Genomic DNA, 27,198 nt, shown 5'->3' with positions numbered 1-27,198 from the left:
AACTAACTAAATGGATTGAGAGAGACTGGCAAAGTCCCATGGAAGCTTAATAATCTTCAGGAGTTTTGGTTTTCATAGTGGATTTTCTAATTACTTGTGTTTACCTCAGGTTTGAAAATCTTTGCTAAAATACTCCAAATTTCTGATTTCTGAAACTTAAACTATGTCATTTTCATGACTGTTGTATCTTTGGCTGTCCTGGACTTGCTTTGTAGACCAGGCTGCCCTCGAACTCAGAGATCCACCTGCTTCTGCCTCCCTGAGTGCTAGGATTACAGGTGTGTGCCACAGCGCCCAGCTATCTTTCTTTCTTTCTTAAATAAAAAAAAAAAAGAAAGAAAGAAATTGTGAATGTGTGCATGTCTGTGTCTGTTTATAAGCACCTGTTCTGGCAAGTGCCTAAGGAAACCAAAGAACTTCAGGTCCTGGAACTGAAGTTGTGGCCTATCTATCTGGTACTAGGAACCAAATCCAGGTCCTTTGGAAGAAGAGTAAGTGTTCTTAAACCATGAGTGATCTTCAGCCCTGTGAGCATCTTCTCAAGTCAGTCATCTACTGTTTACTACTTGGGATCCTGAATCTAGAGTCTAGCAACAGCCTCTGTTTGTTTTTGAATCCAGTAAGAGGAGAAAGAATCAGGCATTCATTTAATTTTCACTAGATTCCATGACTTGAGCCACTAAAGGGTCCTATTAGGCTGAGAGATTGACCTTCATGGGAAGAAGTTAACAGAAACTCTCCCTAGAGGGTCAGGAAAGATGGCTTAGAATTACAACAGATGGCGATGTTCAGCTGTAGGGCTGGCTATGGCTAGCAGCAGCAGCATCCAGGAGGGTGTGTCCCTGGAGCCTGGGCCAAAGGGCAGGACGTGTGGAGAAAGCCATCAGCTGCTTTTTCATGCAGGAAGGACTCTAGAAGCCAGATGCAGTAGACATGGACGGTCCAAAGTCATAGCAGATGTCAGAGTAGCGTCTGGCACTGTTAGGACTGGTGCCCTGAAAGGGGTGGGGTGCCAGGAAGTGCTCCTCTCTCTGCTTGACTTTGGCTTCTTCCTCAGCAGAATGGTTGTTTCTAAGGGAGATCTCTGTCATCTACTGCAGTGTTGACGTCACTGGGAGGTGAGACAGGTGAGGAAAGACAGTTGCTTAGGATTCAGTTACTGGAAATGCTTAAGTTTTAAAGCTCTTAATTAAAAGTTGGTGAGGTTTTTTCCAGAGTTGTTTTTGGGATTTCACGTTTGAGTGGGAAGAATCCAGAACTCATCCAACAGTCCTTCCCCTTGTGTGGCTCTTTGTTCAAGCCCACAGTAACCTTTCATCACACGCTCATGAAGAAAACAGCTTCACATCTCAACTGTCTTCATACAAGCTAGGAGGACTGAGGGTCACAGTGTTTCCAAGGAGTAGCTCATCATGCCCCTCCCATGCCTGCCAGGGGAAAGGACAGGTCGAGACCCATTGTGATTAATGTCAAGATGTTCATGTAAACCTTCGGCGTGCTAATTTAAGTTTGTAGCTTGCTGCATTATGTGGAAGCGACCCTAGAGCCTTAGAGTTTGTCCCAATGGTCTACAGTGCAGCTTTGGCTGTGTCTGCCGAGGCTGACTTTAAACTCCTGATTGTCCTGCCTTCATTGTCCTGGGATACCTAGCTTGTACCACCATGCCTGGTGCCATCTGGCAATTTGAAGTTAGCTATATGTTCCCAAGCTCTCTTCAGGGTAGGGTTGTTGACAAGGAAACAGCTTCTTCAGGCAGCTGCAGGGATGGAGTCCCCAGAAAGTAACCATCAGTGTATCTTTTTAGGGCAGCTTACATTGAGTAAGAGTGCCAACCATACAGCACTGGCTTTCTTGTGTAGGAGCTAGCTGGCCTGACAGGAAACCTGAGGAGACCTAGCCATGGACAAGACCTGTGATAGGAGATCTGTATCTTTATGTTTTTAAAATTGCAAAGTGCTATTCATGTTCACAGAGGGACACACACATACCACCAGTACCACAGAGCTATCTGAAGGTGCTCACACAATTGCTCTCCTGGAACAGAGGCTGTGGTCCTTGCAGAAAGCTTTCCCTGGCCACAGATTCATGAGTCCATTCGAATGTGATAGAGCTTACCTTTCAGGCTGTGGGAACTTGGGGGTTCCTTCTGTAGGTAAGGCTGACTCTCTGGGACTCAGGTTGGAATGGTTCTCTGGGCCACACTGTAGCAGTGAAGGCCCCACATGACATCTGTCTTGTGGAGCTCCTAGAGTCTGCAGTGAGCTTTGGTGCCAGCTTGCAAAGAGGGTGGCAGTTCTGTGAGGCTCACTTACCTTGCTGTTTGCCCATACCATTCTCCTTTAGCACTTCTTCCCCAGTAGATTGTTCCTTCTCTGCAGGTAGCCTACTCCAGTCCTGCTCACAGCCTAAAGGACTTGCTGGGTCCATAGCAAGTTGCAGAGACAACAGAGAAGCCTGTCCTAGACTTGGGTAGTAATCTGCCCTACTTGCTGTAACAAAACCCCACAGACAGGGCATCAAAAGTGTATTTTGTCATAGTTCCAGAGATTTGGAAACACAAGTGCTGGTAGTGCTGACTGCCCCCACCCCACCTCCTTCAGGCCTTCATACATGTGTCCATCCCAGCACTCAGGAGTCAGAGGCAAGTAGGTATCTGAGTGTCAGGATAGCCAGGGCTATGTAGAGAGACCCTGTCTCAAAACACAAAAAAGAACACCAATCAGGTTGTATTAGGGATAACCCAAATGACCTCATTCTACCTTGACTATCTCTTTAAAGATCCTGCTCCAAATAACGGTGCACTCTGAGACAGCAGGGCTTAGGGCAGCGTGGTTTTTGATGAGCACAATCCAGCTCATATACTTGTGTCCTGGAATTTTTATGCTTCAGGATTCTAGGAGACAGCCGCTCTTGCCACAAGCCCACCCATCCATGCTAAGATCTTTGTTTCAGCATAAACCCCCAAATTTAGGTAAAAGATTTGAGGTGCCTTAAATTTCAGAAGAGTGTGAAATTCATTCTCTCCTCCCCTCCCCCCGTGCACTTTGAAGAGTAATCTATGTTTCTTCTCATTCTTTAAAACAAATGTGGTACTGTTACAAAATTAAATACACTTTTCTTCCTTTCTTTGTAATGAGGAAGTCTGTCCTTTATTTGAACATTTAACTTGCAGAATAGATTGTCCGTGATAATTTGCTGTGCATCCATAAAAAACACAAAACACAAGAAGCAGTGCTAAAATAGCTGTCCTCATTTCCTGGGCGTCATTATATGCTTCTGCCCAAAAACATTTTTCTCCTAACTATACTTTTCCGAGCTCAAAAGTGGATTTCCCTCCAGCCCCTGTCATTCCATGATCACCTCGGGGACATGCACAGATATAACTGATGATCCCTTTAAAGCATCCTCAGCATGCCACCCTCCCATTCTTCATCTCTCGCCCCACTCTCGTCATTAAATGTTACATTGCAATGTATATTTTATAGGGTGACCCTGACGGATGTCACTTTGATGCTGTGCAAGGATAATAAGATTGCACATACAATGAAAGGCCGATAAATAGAAAACTGTTTATGAGATGGAGAAGGCTGGTTTTAACATTTTATGGCTTTTCCTTTTCCTTTTTCCTTTGCTGGTGGAACTGTGGTTTCACTTCAAAAACAGACAAACACAAAAAGATCCATTAGCAAAGGTGATATGGTGATAGAGCTACAGCAGTGAAATCCTTCTTGCCCTACTGCTGAACTCCAATAAAATGAATTCCAGCCGGGGGAACAAAAACTAATGTCAACAAATGAATTCTTAGGGTTTGGGATGTCAACTGAAAAAACACAATTCCTGGTATTGATGTCATTTAAAATGTTAGCAGTCTTCATTTAAGCAAACTGCTCAGTAAAGCCAAAAAATCAAGGCTGTGTCAGCACGCTTGGGTGTGGAGTCTGTGGTACCCCTTGCTGCTGTTAGGACAGTGAATCCCTGAGAAAGGGGCTGGGGTGTCCCACACCTGGTAGGAGCCTCTGGGTTCCTGCTGTGCTTTCAACAATCTGTTAAATAGCCTTGGGCTCATTGTTAAGTGTGTCATTTATAAAGCTGCTACTGGGAGTGGGGACCCTAAGGTTATTGTTTTGCTGAGGTGAAAGAATCTGTGTGTGTACTTAATCAATACTTAGCTCTAGCAGAGCTATTGGCAGGAGTAGCAACAAGAGTTCAGGGACACCCACCCAGTAGCCCTTATAGTTCTGAGCTTTTTTTTTTTTTAATTTTGTGTTTGTTTGTGGAGTGTGGGTGTGTCTGTGTGTGGGTGTGTCCACGATTGTGCACACAGGGTCTTCCTGTGAAGCCTTGGCTGGCCTGGAACTCTTTGGTCTTAAAAACTTCAAGCAGAGTTCTCTTCCCTCTGCCTCCCAAGTTCTGGGATTGTGGTCTTATGCCACAGTGCCCCTCTTGAAGTCCACTTACTCAAAATTGTTTTTATTTTTTGTGAGATGGGTACACAGATAGAAGTTGGAACTGGTGAGAGCCACTTTTTTTCTTTCCAACATGGCTTTAGAGGTTTGTGGCTTGGGCTCTAGGCCAAGGAACAGCCAATTGACCATAGTATTTGGCAGTAGCCAAAGGCTGGGAGAGATGGGGAATAGGAGAAAGAAGAGGAGAAATCTGGAAAAGGTAGAGAGGTAGCTGGGACTTGGTTTGGGAGAATGGCAGCGGATGGTTAGGGCTTTGAGAAGGATGTGCTATCCTCCGGAGCAGAGAGGCCAGCCGAGAGAAGGGCTGTGACAGCCTCCAGACCACACTTTGTGGTGGAGATATGGGGCCAGGGGGATGATCAGCAGGCCCCTTAGTCAGGAACCCAGACAGCAGAGTATTAGAAACTGACAGGTAGCCCAGGCTGTTTCCATTTCTTTTTGTGTGCCATATAAATGGAGTATAATAACTGGAGGAGGTGGTGGATTTTTAACCTGTCCAAATTAGGTCCTCCTCCTCCTCCTCCTCCTCCTCCTCCTCCTCCTCCTCCTCCTCCTCCTCCTCCACCTCCACCTCCACCTCCACCTCCACCTCCACCATGGTGCCTGGTTCAGGAACATCCCTTTGGGCACTTTAGTCTGACTTCCTCTTGGACAGACCTGAGAGTACTTCCCTTGCGTTTGCCTGTCCCGGAAGAGGTGCTGAGGCCATCCAAGCCTTGCCTAGAAACAGGGTGTGCTAAGTCAGGGATCTTCTGAGCCTCTTGAGTAGAGGGAGGAGGCTGTGATTCCAGAATGCCACCTTCAGCTGTGTGCCTTCAAGCAGATCATCACTCTCCCAGACGCGCTGGAGGTGGTATTTAATGATTTGCCGCAGAGCTGCTGACAGTGGCAGGCTCCTCTGGGGACTAGGGGATTCGATTAGGTTCATTAACAAAGGGATCCCAGAAGAACAGTGCTTTAATTACCAGCTACTAGAAGACAACCATTCGCCTGCTGGAAAGATGTTGTTGTTGTTGAGTTTTGTTTTATTTTTTGGTTGTTGTTTGAAGTTGTTTCTTTTTTTGTTTTTGTTTTTTAAGACAGGGTTTTTCTGTGTACTCCTGGCTGTCCTGGAACACAGAGATCCATCTGCCTCTGCCTCCTGTATTTGCTGGCATTAAAGGAATGAGCCATCATTCCTGGTAACGTGCTGGAAAACTCTTTCTTTTCTTTTCTTTTCTTTTTTTTTATTTTTTTTAAGATTTCCTTATTTTATGTATTTATTTTGAGTACTTTGTCTGCATGTACATTTGCATACCAGAAGATGGCATCAGACAGTTGTGGGTTCTGGTAATTGAATGCAGTTGTACTATTAAGCCACTGAGCCATCTCCCTGGAAAATTCTTAGGAGGTTGGTGCTCACAAACATAGCTGTTGGTTCTGCTTAGTGCTCTGCCTCCAACCTGACGTGCCCCGGCCAACATCAGATCCAGCTTGAATCATGAGACAGTGGAAGGAAGGACGTGCACAGGCCTCTGTGCCAGGAAACTTTACTGCCAAGAAAAGATGGCAGCTATAATTCTAGGCAAAAGGTCAGGGAGATGAAGGAGCCAAGCGAGGCTTCTTGAGCTGGAGGGTTTGGAGTTCATCCAGGGGGTCCTTCTTCCCAGGGCAGCTTTTCCCCACCCGCCCCAGCCGGGCTGTGTCTAGGTGCAGGAATTGGAAAAGGCTCTTCTCTCTCTCTGCCACCTACTTAGTTTGGGTCTTGTTTTTAATTGTCTGCTACAATGTCTCCTTAGAAAAATAGCATGAAACAGTTGTTAAGGCAGTGGGGACCATGGACACATCTGTAGTCCCACAGGAGAAGGAAAAGTGTCAGTCCTGGGCCAGCTACAGTGGTGTGATCTTTGGCAGGAGGATATTCTGCAGTAGCTGGTTGGGGGTCATGATGCTTCCTTGTAGAACATTCTTTAAGCACAGTGTTGGCCTAAAAATAAGAGTTTCATTCCAAAGCGCATTAGTACTGAGATTTAAGGCCTTCCACAGTCATTATTTAGCTGCGCCTTTCTCTATGTGACCATGTTAAAATATTTATCTTTTACATAGGAACAGATAATACTTGTCCTTTTTTCTTCTTTTCTCCTTCTCCTTCTTTTTAAGATTTATTCATTTTTAAGGCCAAGTGATGCTGGCACATGCCTTTAATTCCAGAACTCTGAAGGCAAAAGCAGGTGGATCTTTTGAGTTTGAGGCCAGCAAACAAACAAACAGAGTTATTTTATTTTATTTACTTTTATGTTTGTGTGAGAGCGCCAAGTCTCCTGGAACTGGAGTTAAAGATAGTTATGAGTGGCCAAGTGGATACTGGAAATTGAACTTGGGTCCTCTGAAAGAGTAGCCAGTGTTCTTAACCACTGAACCATCTCTCTAGCCCACATAATCCTGTCTTAAATATTTCAGGACTGGAGATGATGCCACTCAGTTGGCAGAGTGCTTGCTTAGCAAGCAGGAGGGCCATAGGTACAGTCCCCAACACTGAATTGTGTATGTTGGCACACACCTGTAATCTCTTCATTTCCAGATAGACACAGTAAGGTCAGGACGTTAAGGCCAGCTCGTTCTACATCAGATCCTGCCTTTTAAAAAAAAGCAGGGTTTTTGTTTTGTTTTGTTTTTTTTCTAGATAATGTCTCATGCTTACTCTAACTCTACAAAGGATGGTGTTGGTGTATGGATTCTGTGCTATCAGAGAATTAGAGAGAGGGGAATGCTTAGGCAGGCCTTTTTATTGTCACTGCGAAGCCATCCTCCTCCACATTCTCTTTTCCTAGTCAAGTAGCCGAGTGAGAGTGAAAGACACATAGTCCATGCTAAGTTAGAGGGATGAAATGACTTAGCAGATAAAGATGTTTGTCATCACCTGATGACCTGACTTTGATTTCTGGGACCCACATGTGGGAAGAAAGAATCTGCTCCTTCAAGAGGTACATGCACATGTATGCCTTGTCCTACTCTCCAGCGCACACACCCCCTTCCCTTGTTTTTAAAGGGATGACATTTTTAAAGAAATGTCACTCACCCACAGCCTGTTGTGTGTATATCCTGGAAAGACATCTTTGCTGGATTGAGCCCCTGCTTCTAGGAACCTTTGCCTATGATCCTACAGAAAAAGGGGTTAGGATTGGAGAAACTGGAAAGAGAGTGCTAATGCTAGCATAGGCCAGTAGGGGTCAGCACTGAGGCAAGATCTTAGTGTGGCTTTGTCTTTTTTTTTTTTTTTTCCACCAGGCTCTGTATTGTTTTAGCACCTTACTGTTACTGTGTGTGTAGCTACAGCACCTGATATCACATGTCCTGGCTGTGAGACTTTATTGTGGGATGAGGTGAGAGCATTGGGAACAGAATGATTATTTCAGACCATTCATGTCAACAACATTTAGACCTCAGTGTTTGCTTGCAAGCAAAAGCAGGAGCTAATTTGCAAGACTGCCTTTGTGGAGCTGCCTTTTGATCAATGATTGCCTGTGTTAATGTTTCAGTGAGCTATTGATTTCTGCAGCAGCTTTTGTTCCCTGAATTTATGTGCAGTGTGTCTGCTGCACACCATGCATGTTTGATTAAAGTGCAATTGACTTTGTTCCTGGTAAGGCCGAGAGCGGCTTCTCTCCCTATTTGTAGAACCAAAGCTTTCCCGACATCTTCTTTTGTTTGTACTCAAGACCTAGCCACCCATGTAGGCAGCAGTATGCTGTTTCTTATCCTCCATGTTTAATCCCTTAGTGGCCATTACAGTCTTTGAGAGGCAGCTAACAAAACCTGGCCTGGATTTAATTTTGTTTTTATCAACTTTGTTGGCATATAATTGACTTGTGCCACACGCTGTCTATGTGTGTATAACTATGTGTGTGTGAGTGCGTGTGCATATATGTGAATATATATATTAATACACCCAAATTTAAATATATAGTCAGTTAAGTTTTGACAAGTGTCTATATCTGTGTAAATACAGATAGTTCTGTATAGGCCTTTGTATTTTCCTCCTGAATAGTCACGAATTGGCCCTTTGCAAGCATTCTGCTGACTCACCTTACAGCCCTCAGTGACCCCTGAATACTCCTTGCTGTTACAGATCTCCCTGTCTGTCATGAACTCATGCTCTCCTTGTGGCTTTCACTTAACAGGATTTTTTGTTTTGTTGTTTTATCAGCTGATGTTCCCTTTTTTATTGTCAGATAACATGTCAGTGAATACTTAGAACTCAGTTATACTTCCTTTGGCTAAAGATGCTTTTTTTTTTTTTTTTTCTTGTTTGGAGATGTTAGGAATAATGTTTCTGTGACTGTTTGTGTGAACGTCTTTATGAGTTGTCTCATCAGTTAAGAGCATGAATTGCTCTTCCAGAGGACTGAGTTTGTTCCCAGCACCCCAGCAGCAAACCACATGTAACTCCAGCTCTAGGGAATTCTGCTCCCTCTTCTGGCCTTCTTAGGCATTCCCACGCCAAGGCACATACAACATCAATAATTTAAAAACCACTTAAAGCCTTTGTGTGAGCAAATTTTTTTTGTTCTTTTTGATAAACAAGCCAGGCACAGAATTGCTGGATCCTGTGGTTCTTGTTTAACCTGGTAGAAACTAACAGACCATTTTACAAAGTGTCTTTGACTGCCTATGTTGCCACCAGCCGTGGATGCAAATTCTAGACATCTAGGCTTTCTGCATTTAAAATTTTTCTTCTTTTTCTTAGCCATGGTTTCCACCTGGCCCAAGTACCTGATCATCCTGACTCCTTTTCTAATTTGCAAGTTGTGCTGTCCTTTTAAATTTATTTATTTTATTTTATTTTATGAGCTTTGGTGTTTTGCCTACATGTATTCTGTATGAGGGTGTCAGGTCTTAGAGTTACAGTTGTGAGCTGCCATGTGGATGTTGGGAATTGAACCAGGTTCCTCTAGAAGAACAGTCTGTGCTCTTAAGTGTTGAGCCATTCCTCCAGCCCATGTACTGACTTTAAAAATCATTCCAGACTCCTACAAGCATTCGTTTTTAAGAAGTAGGGTGGGGGTGGCTGGAGAGATGGCTCAGAGGTTAAGAACACTGGCTGTTCTCCCAGAAGTCCTTTCTTCAATTCCCAGCAACCACATGGTGGCTCATAACCATCTATAATGATATTTGGTGCTCTCTTCTGGCCTGCAGGCACACATGCATGCAGAAAACTGTACAATAAATAAGTAAGTAAATAAATAAATCTCTTTTTAAAAAGGAAGAAGTAGGGAAGTAGGCATGGAGCTTGTGCCCCTTTTAATCTGAGCACATGGGAGGCAGAGGCCTGTAGATCTCTGTGAATTCCAGCCTAGACAGAGCTACATGCTGATGAGAGAAACCCTGACTTAGAAAAAGAAAGAGAGCCGGAGACAGAGGCAGGCAGATCTCTTGAGTTCAAGGCCAGTGTGGTCTACAGAGCAAGTTCCAGGACAGCCTGTACTATACAGGAAATCCTGTTCCAAAAAAAATAAACAAACAGTACTCAATTGTTACTGTACCAGGCAATATCAGGCTTAGACAAACTCTGTTTTGAAATGTCTTTGTCCACTGAGGTGGGTCAGGTGAAAGGAGGAAGTTGAGAAGAGGACCTGCTTTGGGTTTTTGCTCTTCCTTGCGGCTCCAGAGTAGACTCTGGTTTACTAGACAGAGTTGCTTATTTGCCTTGATGAAGCATGCCACTCTGATAAAGTGCCTGACGGGCGGTTGTGACCAATAGGAAAAACGAAGACAGGTCAGTTTTCAGTAGGCAGAGATTTTGAAATCCTCTAGCATGTGTCAACATCCAGTATTGGTATGGGGAAGTGCACTCCCCAGTCATAAAGGTGGGAAGTAAAGTGGCGGGAGGAGGGTCATACTGAGCCTCTCGGGCTCAGGATGTGCCAGTTACCACAGGGCCAGGTGCCATTTGTACCACAACACATGGTGGAGAAAGAATCCCTACTGGCAGTTTTCCTGATTTGTCCTTATTTAGCACTAGGTGGAACTGGGCTGAGGTGCACGCATACCCAGGCATGAGCATTCTAGGCCTTGGAGGAAGCTCCCTGGCCTCCCCACCATGGGCACTGTCTTTATTTGTGCAACATTGGTAGTGAGTGTCATTTTGTTAGTATTGAACAGTTAGGAAGGTTGAAGTACATCTGAAGCCTTGAGGTGGGTAGGCCAGTCGGGTCCAGCCTATGGACCTCCATTAAGGATGTGGTGGCAGGCGTGGCTTCCCACTCCTGTAATCATGGAACTCTAGTGTTGGAAGCAGGATGATCACGAGTTCAGGGTCAACCTGGGCTACACAGTGGGACCCTGTCTTTAAAAACCAAGGACTGACACTTGGAGAGATAGCTTAGGTGCTTGCCATGAAAACAAGAGAAACTGAGTTTGCTCCCCAGGTGCCACTTGACAAAGCCAAGCGTTGTGGTGCATGCTTGTGATCCCAGTGCTAGGGACAGAAACAGGTTGATTCCGGGGCTAGCTAGCCAGCTAGCCTAGCCTGTATGGCAAGTTCCAGCCCATTGAAAAATCCTGTTTCTCCTCATTCTTGAAACACACATACCCACATGAACATAGACCTGAGGAATGACCCTCAAGGCTGTCCTGTCCTGCACAAAGTTGTGGGAGGCAGGAATAAACAGAGTCCAGCACGCATGTGCCAGCTGCCTCTAAGAAGCTGATTCTGTGTCTAAAACCTGCTCACTGCTCCTGACACTCACAGCCACTGGTACTGTTGGGACGAAAGCTGTTGTGATTGGTCCTGTCAGTCACAAGACTTTGGACATGGTCTCTGGACATCTTTGCCTGGCTTTTCTGCTTCTCTTCCTAGCTCCCAGGGAAACGTTGCCTCCTTTCCTGGTCACTCATGAGATAACCAGCATTAGAGGGAGGGGTGACGCAGGGCTTCAGGGCCAGCCGAGCACTGTGCTCCTACAGCACTGGTTTAATGTGTTGTAGGTGTTGTTTACTTAAAACCAACGCACAGACTTTCTCCTGGGGTGTTTCTAAGAAATCATCCCTTTATAAAAATGTCACACAACCATTACTTTGTATACTTAATACATTTTTTAAATTATTTTTTAAAGTTGGTCTTTCTAAAGTTGCATTTTTCAGGAAGGCTCAACATATGATGGGTGTCCTTTCCTCTGTCTTCTTTTGCTAGGCCCCAGTCCTGTTCTTCAGGATTTCCTACTAATTTGTGCAAATGTGGTCAGGGAAATGGAAGAAAGCAGTTTGTGTCCTGACCCTCGCTCCCACCAGCTCGCCTATGTTCTGTTTGGTAGCTGTCTCTGAGGTAGTCTAACGAGCATCCCCTCACGTGCTTGTGACTTCCCTGGGTACTGTGCAGATGGTCCCATATGTCACACTCAGCTTGCACACTCACAGCTATGGCTCCCTGAAAGTGGGAACCTTATTTCCTTTTTGTCTCTTATGTGGTCTTTATTCTTGATGTGTGGAATATATGGCAGGACCCTCAAGCTGCACGCTGGCAATACGGCTGCCAATACGGCTGCCACCCTGCTCTCAGCGCCAGGAACAGGAGGAGCTGATGATGGGGTGCTGTGTGGGAGCACACTCACAGCTGCCCTTCTGTCTTGCAGGGGGAACTGATCACCTTTTATTACTACTGGAAGAAAACGCCAGAGGCAGCCAGCTCCCGTGCGCACCGCCGGCACCGCAGGCAGGCTGTGTTCAGAAGAATTAAGACACGCACGGCCTCCACCCCTGTCAACACGCCCTCCAGACCACCTTCCAGCGAATTCTGTAAGTAGGCTATCTTGGTGCTGAAATGGTAGTAAGAGACTGCTCACACAGGCGTATGTGTCCAGCTCTGAGCCTCTGGAGCTGTTGAGCCAGGGATTTGTATGGTGTGGCTTGTGGCTTGTATGTTAGTGTGTGCATATACATTAGTGCTGGCAATTGTGGGAGAGTCTAAAATTATTCATACTTTAAGTATTTATAATAAACTTGCCGTTATTATAAATTACAAAGTGTAAACCTTTGGTTACACTTTCTTCTTTTGTCTCCCTTACCAGAAGCTTTACCAAGCTTCTCTTCTTAGTCCTGGTGTTACATTCACCCTAGTAAGACAGGGAAGTCCTGTGGGTCCTACAGTCTTGGCCCCTAGGAACTAGAGTAAAACAGTAGTGCTTTGCAGTTCTGTCCTAGGCAGGAGGGCACCAGTGTTCTTCTGTGTTGTGCTTGGTGGAGGCCAAAGCCATCAGTGTTCACTAGGGTGGAATTGTAGGCTGCTCAGATGTGCCAGGAAGGCATGTGGGTACACTGTTACCACTTTAGTTCACCAGATTCACCTGTGCTGGCCACCAGAGGATTCAGGTGTGGCAGTAGCACCCCCATAATCTGGCAGGGCAGGATTCTGAGTACTACCCCTTACATGAGCAAGCTCTTTGCTCTGGTGACAGATCCTCAGGAATTCACAATGAGCCTCTGTGACCAGTGCTCATCCCACTCTCTGGAGTTTTCTTACTGGTGGGTAGACCATCCCCAGCTCAGCATGATAGTGTCTCTTCTGTCTCCACTTTTGCCCACCTTGTTCAGTGGACCTGAGCTCAGCCAGTGAAGATGACTTTGACAGTGAGGACAGCGAGCAGGAGCTGAAGGGGTACGCCTGCCGTCACTGCTTCACCACCAGTAAGTGGCCTCAGATGCCCTCAGTGCAGGGGCCAGGTGCTCATTCCTGGGCCTGGTGAAGCTCTGGGCTACCAGACTCAGAATATTTCATGCACTGGATGGAACACCAGCCAGCTAGTGATTGCGTTGTGCTTGGGAAACTTGAACCTTTTTTGCTGACTTTGCTTTCATGTTGAGCAGTCAGAACTATACTGACTTATTGGGTAGGAGGGACTCATACAAGATGAGGGAGGGTTCTGTTGCTCCTGGGAAGTGGCTGCCATCTTAAAGGGGTAGCTGCATGGGACTAGGCAGTGGATGCCCCTCATCAGTTTCGGGTTGCCTAGGGAATAGGCATCTATCCAAGCTCATGCTCTGTGGCTCTTGTGACTCAAGGCCCCTCTGCTCAGATGTCCCCAGAGACAGAGGTGGTTTCCAACACTGCCCGCCTCCCCTCATGTAGCCTCCAAAGACTGGCACCACGGGGGCCGAGAGAACATCCTTCTGTGTACCGACTGCCGCATCCACTTCAAGAAGTACGGTGAGCTGCCGCCCATCGAGAAGCCCGTGGACCCCCCGCCCTTCATGTTCAAGCCTGTCAAGGAGGAGGACGATGGGCTCAGTGGGAAGCATAGCATGAGGACGCGGCGGAGTCGGGGCTCGGTGAGCTGGGGACCTGGTGCTGGGGGCCTGAGCCCACCAGGGGCCCAAGTCACAGTTGATTTTAGGCACACACACACTCTCTTGATGGTATTTCTTTCCCTGAAGGTAGTAGCCTTGCCTGGCCTGTGGGCTTGGGGCCATGGAGTGTTAAGGGAGCTTGGTGTTAGGGAGACCTCATTGGTCTTGGTTTGTAGCCCCAGTGCCAGCTCCCCAAGTCCCTCACAACTCTCTTTCTGGCATGTGAGCCACTCACCTCCAGTGGCCATATCTCTCAACTTTGCAGGTTGCTTTTCCCAACATTTGATCCTACATTTTTGCATAGGTTCTTAGTCTAGGCATGGTGGCTCATGTCTATAATCCTAGCACTTGGGAAGCTGTGGCAGAAGGATTGTCGTAAATTCAAGGCCAGCCTGGCTGCATGTGGTGGTGCACACATTTAGTTCCAGCACTCAGGAGACAGAGGCAGGTGGATTCCTGAGTTTATAGCCAGCCTGGTCTACAGAACAAGTTCTAGGACTACATAGAAAAACGCTGTCTTGGGGAAACAAACAAATAAAAAAACAGCAATGGCAGCAGTTTTGTTTAACCTCAGTTAGAAATGTGTCTAGGACCATGGGAGGGTCTTTGAGGCTTGAGGCTATGAACAATGAGGGCTCTTTCTTTCTGGCACTGACCCCTCTGAGGGCCTCTCTGGCAGGTGGCAGATAATAGATAGAATGACCCACCTCTCCTGCATTCTGATCTCAGCTGAGCCCTGTGGTTTTACACAAGTGTGTTGCAGCACAGGCAGCCGTAGAGTTAAGCTGCAGTAGTTAACAGCCTTGTCTCCTTGGGTGACTTCCCGTCCTGGTTGATTAACTCCACAAATGTTCTATGGTGTGGTTTGGTGACCATGGACAGTCAGCTGAGAAAGGGTGTGGTGCTGTAGACCGTCAACTGACTTCTCCTTATCCCCCAGCCCTGCTCATTTCTGAGACAGTCCCTCAGGATGTGTTTCTGGACTTGAGTGAACGGGTGAACATACTGTTTCTCCTACCTTGCCTGTGGCTAGACTTAGGCGGGCATCCATGGGACCTGGGGTCCATTCTTACCATCCGTTGGTTTTGGAGGGGCAGATGTCTACACTACGCAGTGGACGGAAGAAGCAGCCTGCCAGTCCTGATGGTCGTGCCTCACCCATCAATGAAGACGTCCGATCCAGTGGCCGGAATTCCCCCAGTGCTGCTAGCACTTCCAGCAATGACAGTAAAGCAGAGACAGTGAAGAAGTCAGCCAAGGTCAGGGGCTGAGGGGGCACTGCAAGCTTCCTGGTCCCTCCACTCCATCTGGGGATTGACATTGTCCTGGCTTAGGGACTGCCCGTGGAGGCCTAGGGGATAGAGATATGGAGGCACCTCTGCCACAAATTTGCCAAGGCCCCAGAAACAAAGAATGGGGTGGTTGGAAAGGCTCCTAGAGCCAAGAATTCTCATCCCTAGACAGCTGCTCCTTTGGGCACCTTATTGGCACTTTGGAGAACATTCTTGCTTCTGGAGAGGAACTTAGAATGAGAACGCTGTCTACAAACTCAACCCTTTTCTGCCTCCATTGCAGAAGGTGAAGGAAGAGGCTGCATCACCTCTGAAGAACACCAAGCGGCAGCGAGAGAAGGTGGCCTCTGACACAGAGGACACAGATAGGACCGCCTCCAAAAAGACGAAGACCCAGGTGAGGCTGTCAGCTGACTCTTGCTGACCTACTAGGGCTCCTGTGACACCCTGACACCCTGACACCCCACCACCATGCACAAGTTCAGGTCCTCCTGGGGAAGGCAGTACCTAACTTCCAGGAAAGAGTTTGGATCCTTCCTTGTCCAAGCAAGAACCGAGCTTGGGGCTACCTCTGTGCAGACCTTGGTTGTGTCCCACGCGAGCAGCCTGGGCAAGAGCTCTGCTTCCTTGCGCTTCTATCTCTTGCTTCTCTGGCTTTAGGAGATCAGCCGCCCCAACTCTCCCTCTGAAGGTGAGGGGGAGAGTTCAGACAGTCGAAGTGTCAATGATGAGGGAAGCAGTGACCCGAAAGACATCGACCAAGATAATCGCAGCACGTCTCCCAGTATCCCCAGCCCTCAGGACAATGAGAGTGACTCAGACTCCTCGGCACAGCAGCAGTCGTTGCAGGCCCAGCCCCCGGCCTTGCAAGCTCCCGGTGGGGCTGCCTCAGCCCCCTCTACAGCTCCTCCAGGAACACCCCAGCTTTCCACCCCTGGGCCCACACCCTCTGCCACAGGAGTCCCTCCACAGGGCTCCCCTGCAGCCGCACAGCCCCCTAACCAGACTCAGGCTACAGTGGCAGCTGCAGCCCACACCCACATCCAGCAGACACCCACCCTGCACCCCCCTCGGCTGCCCTCACCTCATCCTCCGCTTCAGCCTCTGACTGCACCACCTAGCCAGAACTCTGCACAACCTCATACCCAGCCCCCCCTGCATGGTCAGGCACCTGGCCCTCACAGCCTGCAGGCTGGACCCCTGCTACAGCACCCAGGGCCTCCTCAGCCATTTGGGCTTCCTCCCCAGGCCTCCCAAGGTCAGGGCCCTCTGGGCAGCTCCCCAGCAGCCGCTCACCCTCATGCCACCATACAGCTTCCAGCTTCTCAGTCATCACTGCAGCCCCAGCAGCCCCCAAGGGAACAGCCCCTACCTCCTGCCCCCTTAGCCATGCCTCACATCAAACCCCCACCCACCACGCCAATTCCCCAGCTTCCAGCACCACAGGCCCACAAACATCCACCTCACCTCTCAGGGCCCTCACCCTTCTCTATGAATGCCAATCTGCCACCCCCTCCAGCCCTGAAGCCTCTCAGCTCACTGTCCACACACCATCCTCCCTCAGCCCACCCTCCACCCTTACAGCTTATGCCACAGAGCCAGCCCTTGCCCTCTTCCCCTGCCCAGCCCCCTGGGCTGACCCAGAGCCAGAGCCTACCACCCCCTGCTGCCTCCCATCCCCCCACTGGCCTCCACCAGGTACCCTCCCAACCTCCATTTCCCCAGCACCCTTTTGTACCTGGAGGCCCTCCTCCCATCACCCCACCCACCTGTCCCTCCACCTCCACCCCTCCTGCGGGGCCCAGCACCTCATCACAGCCGCCCTGCTCTGCTGCTGTTTCTTCTGGAGGCAATGTTCCAGGGGCACCATCTTGCCCACTCCCTGCTGTGCAGATCAAGGAGGAGGCTCTGGATGAAGCAGAGGAGCCAGAGAGCCCTCCTCCACCCCCCAGGAGCCCATCCCCTGAGCCCACTGTAGTGGACACCCCCAGCCATGCTAGCCAGTCCGCCAGGTACTGGTTCTGAGGAATGTGGGCCCAGCTGGGTGTGGGTGGACTTGGTGGAGGCGAGGAAGGGTCTAGCCCTCAGCAGGAGCCCCAGCCAGAGCTGCCACCTCTCTAGGTTCTACAAACACCTGGACCGAGGCTACAACTCGTGTGCACGGACAGACCTGTACTTCATGCCTCTGGCTGGATCCAAACTAGCCAAGAAGAGGGAGGAGGCCATTGAGAAGGCCAAGCGGGAGGCTGAACAGAAAGCCCGAGAGGAACGGGAGCGGGAGAAAGAGAAGGAGAAAGAGCGAGAGCGGGAACGAGAGCGGGAACGGGAGGCAGAACGCGCTGCTGTGAGTCCTGAAAGGGCCTGACAGCCAGGGCCCAGTGTCCTTAGCCAGGGGGTGGTGTCTGGGCTCTGTCCCAGGCTGTTGTATGTTCTCTGTATGCTGCTGGCACCCATGCTCAGCCTTTCTGAAGGCCTGGCAGTCATGATTCTGATTTGGTTCGTGGGCGCGGCCTTTCCGTGTAGCCTGTCTGTAAGTTTGGGCTGCTTCCGTAATCCTGAGGTGTCAGAGAGACAGGAGGGGGTGGCTAGGGGAGAGACCTAGGCACGGGGGTGAGGGACTTGGAAGGTTACCCTGCTCTGAAACCCTCTTGTGGGCTGCCAACCTGGTACCTGCTTGATGAGGAGGTATGAGGGAAGCCAAATCCAGAAGTGACATGTGAGACTTCATAGTAGGTCTCCTGGCCTGCGGTGTTCCCTGCTGCATAGATTCACAGCTGTTCCTGTTTGTACAGGTGCATACATGCACCCAGTCTCGGGTAAGGGGAACTGCAGGCATGCACAGATCAGAGTGGGGTCTAGGCTGTCCTGGAACCTGGACCCGGCAAAGGTCCCCTGTCTCTATGTTGGGGTAAAGGGACTAATTCTTTGGCCTGGTCCTGGAACAGGACAAGAGCCTCCCTCTGTGTTGAGCATAGTCTTAGACCCCAGCTGGCCTGGTACCCGTCCTCACACCCTCTTTTCCTCAGCAGAAGGCATCAAGCTCAGCACACGAAGGCCGTCTTAGTGACCCTCAGCTCAGTGCTCCAGGTCACATGCGACCTTCCTTTGAGCCACCACCGACCACAATTGCCGCAGTGCCCCCGTACATTGGGCCTGACACACCTGCCCTCCGGACACTGAGTGAATATGCTCGGCCACATGTCATGTCTCCCACCAACCGCAACCACCCCTTCTACATGCCCCTTAATCCCACTGACCCCCTGCTGGCCTACCACATGCCTGGCCTCTACAACGTTGACCCCACCATCCGGGAGCGGGAGCTCCGGGAGCGGGAGATCCGAGAGCGCGAGATTCGGGAGCGGGAGTTGCGGGAGAGGATGAAGCCGGGCTTTGAGGTGAAGCCCCCAGAGCTGGACCCCCTGCACCCAGCCACCAACCCCATGGAGCATTTTGCCCGGCACAGCGCCCTCACCATCCCTCCTACAGCCGGCCCCCACCCCTTTGCCTCTTTCCACCCGGGCCTGAACCCTTTGGAGCGGGAGAGACTGGCTCTGGCAGGTCCTCAGCTGCGGCCTGAGATGAGCTACCCAGACAGACTGGCAGCCGAGCGCATCCATGCTGAGCGCATGGCATCACTTACCAGCGACCCCCTGGCACGACTGCAGATGTTTAACGTTACTCCACACCATCACCAGCATTCACACATCCACTCCCACCTCCACCTCCACCAGCAGGATCCTCTCCACCAAGGTGTGTGCCCGGTTCCAGAGCAAGGCTGGTCAGCAGACTTCTGCCCAAGACTCTCAGTTGTAGGCTTTCGTGAGCCTCGGGTCTCTGTGAGTCTCAGGAGGCTTCAGCCTCCTGCAGCAGTGAAACCCGTGGAGAAGCCTGTGTTGTGGGTGGGATGTGGTCGGGCAAGGTCTGGGTATAGGGCTAGGCTGCCCAAGGAAAATGTCCTGTCGTAAGAAACTTAAAATTTCTCTGTTCTCACAGTGATGGAGAGGGGGGAAGGCAGGGCTTCTAGCTTTGAACAGTTCTGTCCTTTGGAAACAGAGTTCTTGAAGGTCCCCTCTCCGGGCAGCTGTGGGAAGGTTGGTCTGGGGCAGAGGAGGCACAGTGGGGGTTGCTCCCTTCAAAGCCTCGTGGGGTTGGTTATGAGGGAGGCTATTGTGAGTCCACAAAGTGGGACAGCATTGGTCAGATGGCTCCTGCAACAGGTCCCCCAAAGGATGAGAGTAAGCCAATGGGAGCAGCCCACAGAGGGCCTGAGGTAGAGTCCCCAAGGGACCCAGGACGGTGACCACGATGGGTTAGATGGTGGGGCTGTTCCGAAGAGGGGCAGAGACTGCGCTACCTGTGAGCTGGGGAGAGAAGGCACGTTCTTCAGAAGAGGCACAGCACCCTGCAGCCTTAGGCGAGGGGACAGGAAGTGGCTGGTCAAGGCTAAGCTCTGTACTGCTCTCTCTGCCTTACAGTGTGCTCCCTTAGAGGAGGTCAGGATTCTTTGCAGCCTGGTGATACTGCCCCACACACATAACCCCCCACCCCCCAGGGAGCAAGAACCACCTTGGGTGAAAGGAAAGTCACAGTGGGTCATGAGGAAAGAAGGAATGCCAGAGCCATGCACCAGCCACGTCTGGACCTGTGTCCTTTTGTTTTTGTTTGTTTTTAGGTTCAGCAGGCCCAGTTCACCCACTGGTTGATCCCCTGACTGCTGGCCCTCACCTGGCTCGCTTCCCCTACCCTCCTGGCACCCTCCCCAATCCTCTACTTGGACAACCCCCCCATGAGCACGAGATGCTGCGCCACCCAGTTTTCGGTAAGAAGAGGACATGGGCTTCCAAGGGGAAGGTAGGGTTGAGTCAGATCAGCGGTTCTTCATTTCACCAACTGCACGTCGGTGGGGACCAGGCAGGTAGACTGCCCCGGGGAGGGTTTGAAGAACAGATGTACAGCATATGTACAGCAAATGTACAGCAAAACAGCCTGGCAGGTGACAAGATTGCCTGGGGTGCAGAGACAGGCTGAGGTCTGGGGAGGGGAAGAGGGCAGGCAAGGTCTGGGTCTGAGGCCCAGGGTGTGGACCTTTCTCCTGCCTGCAGTCTCTGCTGGGAAGAGCTGGCTCAGCGTCTTCCTCAGCTTGGTGAGTGAGTGCTCTGCTGAGCAGGCCCTCTGACCTCCTTTCTGGTCTCTCTCGGTTGCTCTGGTCACGGCTACTACCTTGACTTGACTTGTTTTTGTAGCAGAGCCTGTTTTGTGCTTGGCAGGCACCCCCTATCCCCGAGACCTGCCTGGGGCTATTCCACCCCCCATGTCAGCAGCCCACCAGCTTCAGGCCATGCATGCCCAGTCAGCTGAGCTACAGAGACTGGCCATGGAGCAGCAGTGGCTGCATGGACACCCACACATGCATGGTGGCCACTTGCCAAGTCAGGAAGATTATTACAGGTAAGATAAGAGTTGAGCCTGGGTGTCTCACCCCACCCCATCCCTACTGGGGCAAGCACCAGAGGCCACTCGCTCTGTTCTGAGAGGGAGGGATGTGTGCAGGCATGACTTATGACTTGGCTCTATGAGGGGCTGCTGGGTTGGGGTGGAACCCACAGGCAAACAGACTGGACAGCTTCGCCTGTGCCTGTGGGGTTGCACTCCCCTATCAGCCAGCACGCCGAGACCTTCTCTTTTTCTCTCCCTTTCCTCACCAGTCGACTGAAGAAAGAAGGTGACAAGCAGTTATAAGTTATTTATTTGTTAATGCTGGCTGTGGAAACCCCAGTTCTAGGGGGCAGAAGCAGGACTTTTACATCCAGTAGGCGCTACAAGAGCAAAGAGGAATATCGTCTAAAGATCTCTATATATTTAAAACCCACAACTAAAAACACATCTGCATAATAGTGTTTGTTTGTTGAGAGGATTTCCTGAGACTGGTTTGGGTCTCCCTGCATGACAGTCCCCCAGAAACTTGGTGTGTCCTGGGCTGGACTGACACCCAGAAAAACGTACCTGCGATCTTGGGTTTGGCTTTAGTTCTGTTTTCCTTGATTTCTCAGTAGGTGCTAGAGTCCATTGACACCCTTCACTGTGCGCGCAGACACTGAGGCACGTGGGCTCTGGAACCCATGAGCTTTGCAGAGAGGCGGCAGATGAGTTTGAAATCCAAGAGCTATAATTTTTAAAAAATCTTTTATTTTAATACATTGTAGGAAATCTTCATAATTTGAGACAGTTCTGCAGCATGGCTTTTTACATCTGTAAATAATTTTAGAAGTCTTTTTTTTCCTTCCACAGACGACTATTCTGATCTATTTTTTCCAGCCATGTCACAAAGTGTGAATTCCTACCAGCTATTGACAGAATACAGAGTTGATTTTTTAATAAAAAGTTATATATAATTATCCCTTTAATTAAAGGGAACAGATGGGCGTTTCTAGTTTCAGGCAGGCAGGAGCTTGGGACTAGGTTTGGTCACAGCAGTAAGCATCCAGGGGTTGGCAGGGACAATGTTACAGGCTCTTTATTTTGCTGCTTTGATTTCACTTCTGTCTGTCCCTCGCATGTGCAGTGGCAGACATGTTTGAGCGAGCCTCCTTCCTTATTCATAGGGGTTCAGTGTTGACTCTATGTTCCCTGGTATCCCCGCTGTCCTGTCTCTGGTATAGAAAGCGCATGTTTACGTGTATGTGTCTGATGATAAGTTTCCTTAGAGCTTTATGCACATGTTTAATTGTTATAGAAAGATTGTCATAAACATTCTAGGAAGTTCAAGAGAATGTTGCAGTAAGGAGCACACGAAAGACCAGGACATGGGCCTGCCAAAGGAATGTTAGAAATCTGCTCATGTGCATGTTACCAGCCCAAGCCATGCCTGCCATAGACTGAGAGGCTGCTTCAGAGTAAGGAACACTCTGGGTTGTTAAGGTGGTTGTAGGTCTGGCCTTTGCTCTGGGCTACACAGTAGGCTGTGAAGGTGTCCTGTATCCTCCTAGGAAGCCATGTGTGTCCTGTGTGTCCTCCTGGAATAGGAATAGCAGGTTCCCTTGGTAGCGCTCTCCAGTAGGTCTTGGAGAGCAGAGTAGTCCTGGGCAGAACTGGCTGCTGCCTCACAGTCCCTGTTGGAATGCATCCCTCCAGAGCCAAGGAAGAGCCATCTGTGACCCTTCCCCTGGCCTCATTTCCACTCTTATGTGTGGTGGTCACATTTAGGAATGGCCAGCCAGCTCAGGACCATGCTGTGGGTCCGTAGCTGAGGTGTGTCCTGGCCCTGTGGAGAGAAGTAGCTGGTTGCTGAGCTGCCGTTGACTCCACTGCAGGCTCTGACTCAGGTGTGGCAGAGCCTCATGCTCCCTGAACCATGCATGGGGCAGCTAGCATCTATTTGTCTGTTGAAAATGTTTGTAGGGTTTTTTTGTTTTGTTTCTTAACATTGTTTTTCTCATTCCATTTCTGCCTTAACTTTGGTTCTTCGTAGGAGGCAAGCTCAAATTAACCTTTTGTCATCAAGCTTCTATCCGCCTTGGCATTGAAGGCATTTTTTTCTTGTAGGAGTGGTGACATGCCCTCCAGATGGTCTGCCCTACAGCCCTCTGAACTGAGGAAGACCTCTTCCCCATGGGCTCTGGACAGGCAGGTCCTTTCTGTCCCATGCCACCACCTCCTTCTCCCGGTTTTAACTGAGTCTGCTGTTCAGTTAGCCCTTTATCTCCTCTCTAGTACCCATTTTCCAAAGAGAAAGAGTGAAGTACTTTGAAGTCTGTACTTGAAATCTGTCTGGAAGTGTTTCCTTGTTAGTTTTGGGTTCCTCCCTGTCCCAAGGTGAAGCACTGAGAATCTTCATTTCCTCCGTGGCCAACTACAGTTTGTTCGGAGGCCCTGGACTTTTGTGGCGTCTTTGAAGCCTGGCCTCCTGGCTTCCTTTTGGATTTCCTTCCTTTCATTTGAAGTTTGGGTTTGCTGTCTGTGTTCTGTACGTATCTTGTTCAGTGTCGTCAACGTTGAGCTTCCCGTCTCACTGCGGTGGAGCGAGCGGACATTCTGATCGCTGCGTTCTTTAGATCTCGGAGCTAAGTGTATATATGAGTAGTTTGCCATGAGATAACACAGTGTAAGCAGTAGACACCCAGAAAATCGTGACTTCTGTGTTCTCTCCATTTGAGTATTTTGTAATTTTTTTGAAATATTTGTGGACATAAATAAAACCAAGCTACACTACAGCACCCTGTGTGTGTTGGCCAGCTCACTGTGTCATTCTGGAGTGTGGGTGGGGCCCTGGAGACAGTCAGGGGGGTTGTGGGTAGGGATGTTAGAGATGGGCCTTGAAGAGAATGGGTTAAGGACACTGTAGACCGGCACGGGGAGGGGGTCTGCTTTTCCTTGCTGCCAGGCCCTCCTTAACTTAGAGCAGTTTCTGGAAACATACGTCTGTGCTGCCTAGGTGGAAAGAGCTTGCCTCAGCCAGTCCCCCTGCTCTTTGAAACCAAGATGCCACCCACGTCCACCACACAACCAACACCACCATGAGTGTGTGCGGGGAATAATTCCCTGCCTGATGAGGGCAGGCTGGAGCCACCTCAGAATCGTTCTCGGGTTCAAGGTGCTGTAGACCCTGTAGGGAAGTGGCTCTCAGGCCGTATGTCCTGACCCGTCTGGGGGTCAGATAACCTTTTTACATGGGGTGACATGGCAGATATTTTACTAACATTGCAGCCATGCAGTTTTTTGGCTGGGGGCCACCATAACATGAGGAGCTATATTAAAGCGTTAGACAGGTTGAGGACCACTGCTCTTGGGGCTCCCCCAGAGACTACACAGCGGACGTCCTGGACGTGTGGATGTGGCCACCAGACGGCAGGACTCCTGGCAGATTCTGCTGTAGCTTCTGGTGACCACGGACATTTCCCCTCACGTTTCTGCATAAAAGCCGTGGTTTTCTGAGGTGTTTGAAGAAGTGAAGGAAGAACAGCCTGGAGAGAGATTAGTAAGCTGCCTGCCAGGGAGGAAGGCCGGGGACAGCACGGGTCAGGTGCTGTGCACCTGAGAGGAAGAGGAAACAAAGTGGTGTGCGTTGATCCTATGTCAGCAGTCTGAGGACTGAGGTGCAGGGATGGACTGGAAGGCCAGCAGGAAGGCCAGGCAGGGCAATGCTGGGTTTCTCTGCCTGCCGTCCTGATGTCGCTCCTAGGTCCCCTCCATTCCGTTCAGTAGTCACTGGCGCTTGGCCACCAGGTGGCAGTGGCTACAAAGCTAGGTGGCCGTCCTCTGGGGCTGTGACCAGGCCCTTGCTGAGGTGATGGAGGTACGTACGCACAGCAGCTGGTGAGGTGATTCCTAGATCAGCAGCAACCAGGATGGTAAAAGGGGGACAGGCTCAAAAGGAAACAGGGCTGATGGGCTGTGCAGGGGAGCCTGGCGCTGTAGATACTGCAGCTAGGATAAAGCTTCATCCTGCAGACAGGAGTTTCATTGCCCTTGGGTGTGAGTAGCACCCTGTAAACACTGAGGCCAGATAGATCTCCCCTCCCTCCTTCTTTCGTCTCTTCCTTCCTCTTCAGTGTAGCCACCTGACCACACCTCCCAAGTGCTGTGATGACAGGACAGTTTGCATAGGGCTGAGGCTTCATGCTGGGAATCACCTATGGGTGCTGAGCTGTGGCCCAGAAACCAACTCTCAAGAATCACTGAGCAGCTCTGCTATGAGGGCCCTTTTGTGCCCAGAAGGTAGCCCAGTGCCAGGAGCACTGCCCTCTGATGCTTTCATTTGCTTGCAGAGAAAAGAGCGCTTCAAGCATGGTATGGAACATACAAGCTCTGAACCAAAGAGAACCTTTGGGGCCCAAGGGCCGTGGTTCTGGTGTGTTAGAGAGAACCTGCCTTCATTCCCATGAAGCCCTGTAGCCAAATACAATAGGTGTTAGGGTGCCGGCAGACCACATCCCTAATATCCCTTGGTGACCAAGGCAGACGGGAAAGAAAGCTAGTGAGCGCCAAGGCGTCCATCCTCAAAGCCACGTAGAGGGTTCATGGGCATTTGGGATGATGCATTTCTGACCCACAGGACAAGGAGGGTACCTTCCAGTTTTAACAGCATAACTTTAGTTTGGGCTTTGGTAGCCTCAGTGGGGCCCATTTTAAGGGCACTGGGTAGAGGGTAGAAACCTCTTTCTCTCCCTCCATGAACTGACAAGTTCACTAAAGTGAATTCCTACATAACAGTGAGGAGCCCAGGAAGCCCACCCTTGTCAGGTAAGGGCGCTGGGGCTCTGCACACAGCGGTTGGACCCCTGCCCCCTGCTGGGAGAAGCATGAAGTGCAGACCTGCTCAGGGATTCTTGAGAGTTGGTTTCTGGGCCCAAGATTCTAGGGCCACAGCTCACGGTTGGGGGTTGTGAGCCAAAGGCGAGGTGGCTTCACCATACCGCAGAGGCCATGGGGTTTCTGCTCTGCCAGCCCTTAGAGCAAGCTTATGAGCTCCGTGGTGACGCCCAGACCCTTCTGGGCTGGGCAGTGCACTCAGGACCACCAGCATTGGAAGGGGGCGTACAATGGAGTACCCACACCAGACCCAGTGCACTGGATAACCCAGCGCCCTTTCCCCAGCTCCCTCCACACAGCTGGGATGTCAGGTGGTAGGAGATGGCCACAGGTCTCATGAGAAGTCAGTAAGAGGTACTAGAAGCCCAGAGACGTGGCGCATGCGTTCTCATTCTCTCTGCAAGCCTGGCTCAGTGGAGTTCCAGCACCCAGAGACCCTCAGTGTCCACCCGTGCAATGAATGGCTGAGAAGGGAGAAGGGAAGGCACACCAGACTCAGGCAGGAAGGTGAGTAGCAACAGCTGCGTCCCTGACACTCTCCAAAAGTCTCATTTCTTTGGGCACGTTGAGGCATGTTCTCACTCGGACATGTGAAGCAGACTCAGGTTCAGAGATTGTCCCCCCTCTCAACGGCGTTTGAGAGAGTGGCCTAGACATAGCCTCACAGCGCTTAGCACCATCTTCAAGCATGAACCTCGGCTCATTAGTCGGGAGGAGGCTTGTCTCTTATTTATATTCCCTGAGGAAGTGCTACTGCCAGGACACTGACTAGAACCTCCTGGGTGGGTGCGTGGTGTGCCCAAGAGGTTAACTTAAATGAGGAAAGGTTTATTTTGCTTTGTCATCTGGAGTCCTTGTCTGTGGTTCCTGCTGCATCAGGTGAGCTGTCTAGCAGAGGAACCCCTCCGTTAATGTTAACAAGAAGCAAAAGGAGAGGAAGAGGCCATCTTAATAGCCCCTTCAAATCCAATTTAAAAATGGGGTATGGAGCTAAACAGAGAATTCTCTGTAGAATGTAGAATGGCAGGGAAACACTTAAAGAGATGCTCAGCATCCTTAGCCGTCAGAGAGATGCAAATCAAAACGACCCTGAGATTTCACCTTACACCCATCAGAATGGCCAAGATGAAAAACTCAAGTGATGACACATGCTGGAGAGGTGGTGAAGAAAGGGGAACCCTCCTCTATTGCTGGTGGGAATGGAAACTTGTACAACCACTTTGGAAATCAATCTGGCGCTTTCTCAGACAATCAGGAATAGTGCTACCTCAAGATCCAGCTATACCACTCCTAGGCATTTATCCAAAAGATGCTCAAGTAGACAACAAAGACATTTGCTCAACCATGTTTGTAGCAGCTTTATACGTAGTAGCCAGAACCTGGAAACAACCCATCAATGGAGGAATGGATACAGGAATTGTGGTACTTTTACACAATGGAATACTACTCAGCAATTAAAAACAAGGAAATCATGAATTTTGCAGGCAAATGGCGGGATCTAGAAAAGATCATCCTGAGTGAGGTATCCCAGGAGCAGAAAGACACACGGTACATTCTCACTTATAAGTGGGTACTAGACCTATAGGATAGGATAAACATACTAAAATCTGTACTCCTAAAGAAGATAAACAAGAAAGAGGACCAGGGGTAAGATGATCAATACTCACCTAGAAAGACAAATGGGATGGACATTGGAAGTAGGAGAAAACAAGTAACAGGACAGTAGCCTACCACAGAAGGCACCTGAAAGACTCTACCTAGCAGTGTATTAAAGCAGATGCTGAGACTCAAGACCAAACCTTTGGCAGAGG

General features: G+C 49.7%; 1 protein-coding gene across 7 annotated transcripts in view; it reads left to right on the top strand.

Annotated features, from left to right (window-relative positions):
• Window positions 1-23,292, top strand: part of Rere (arginine-glutamic acid dipeptide repeats) — a 342,698-nt gene extending 319,406 nt beyond the window's left edge. For 4 of the 7 annotated variants that reach the window (XM_021648566.2, XM_021648562.2, XM_021648568.2 and 1 more), the window contains 11 exons: window positions 12,077-12,239; window positions 13,035-13,127; window positions 13,570-13,769; window positions 14,879-15,046; window positions 15,363-15,476; window positions 15,740-17,091; window positions 17,201-17,423; window positions 18,106-18,829; window positions 19,752-19,898; window positions 20,347-20,527; window positions 20,785-23,292. In XM_021648566.2, the coding sequence (XP_021504241.1) occupies window positions 12,077-12,239; window positions 13,035-13,127; window positions 13,570-13,769; window positions 14,879-15,046; window positions 15,363-15,476; window positions 15,740-17,091; window positions 17,201-17,423; window positions 18,106-18,829; window positions 19,752-19,898; window positions 20,347-20,527; window positions 20,785-20,818 (3,399 nt within the window). In that variant the 3' untranslated portion in view covers window positions 20,819-23,292. The remainder of the gene's footprint in view (window positions 1-12,076; window positions 12,240-13,034; window positions 13,128-13,569; window positions 13,770-14,878; window positions 15,047-15,362; window positions 15,477-15,739; window positions 17,092-17,200; window positions 17,424-18,105; window positions 18,830-19,751; window positions 19,899-20,346; window positions 20,528-20,784) is intronic. The other 3 variants (XM_021648564.2, XM_021648563.2, XM_021648565.2) reach the window with 3 other exon arrangements.
• The last annotated feature ends 3,906 nt before the right edge of the window (window positions 23,293-27,198 follow it).

Source organism: Meriones unguiculatus, chromosome 3 (assembly GCF_030254825.1).
Source record: "Meriones unguiculatus strain TT.TT164.6M chromosome 3, Bangor_MerUng_6.1, whole genome shotgun sequence".
NCBI lineage: Eukaryota > Metazoa > Chordata > Mammalia > Rodentia > Muridae > Meriones > Meriones unguiculatus.
Note: the sequence above shows the minus strand (reverse complement) of the source record. Positions and strands in the feature narration are given on the sequence as shown.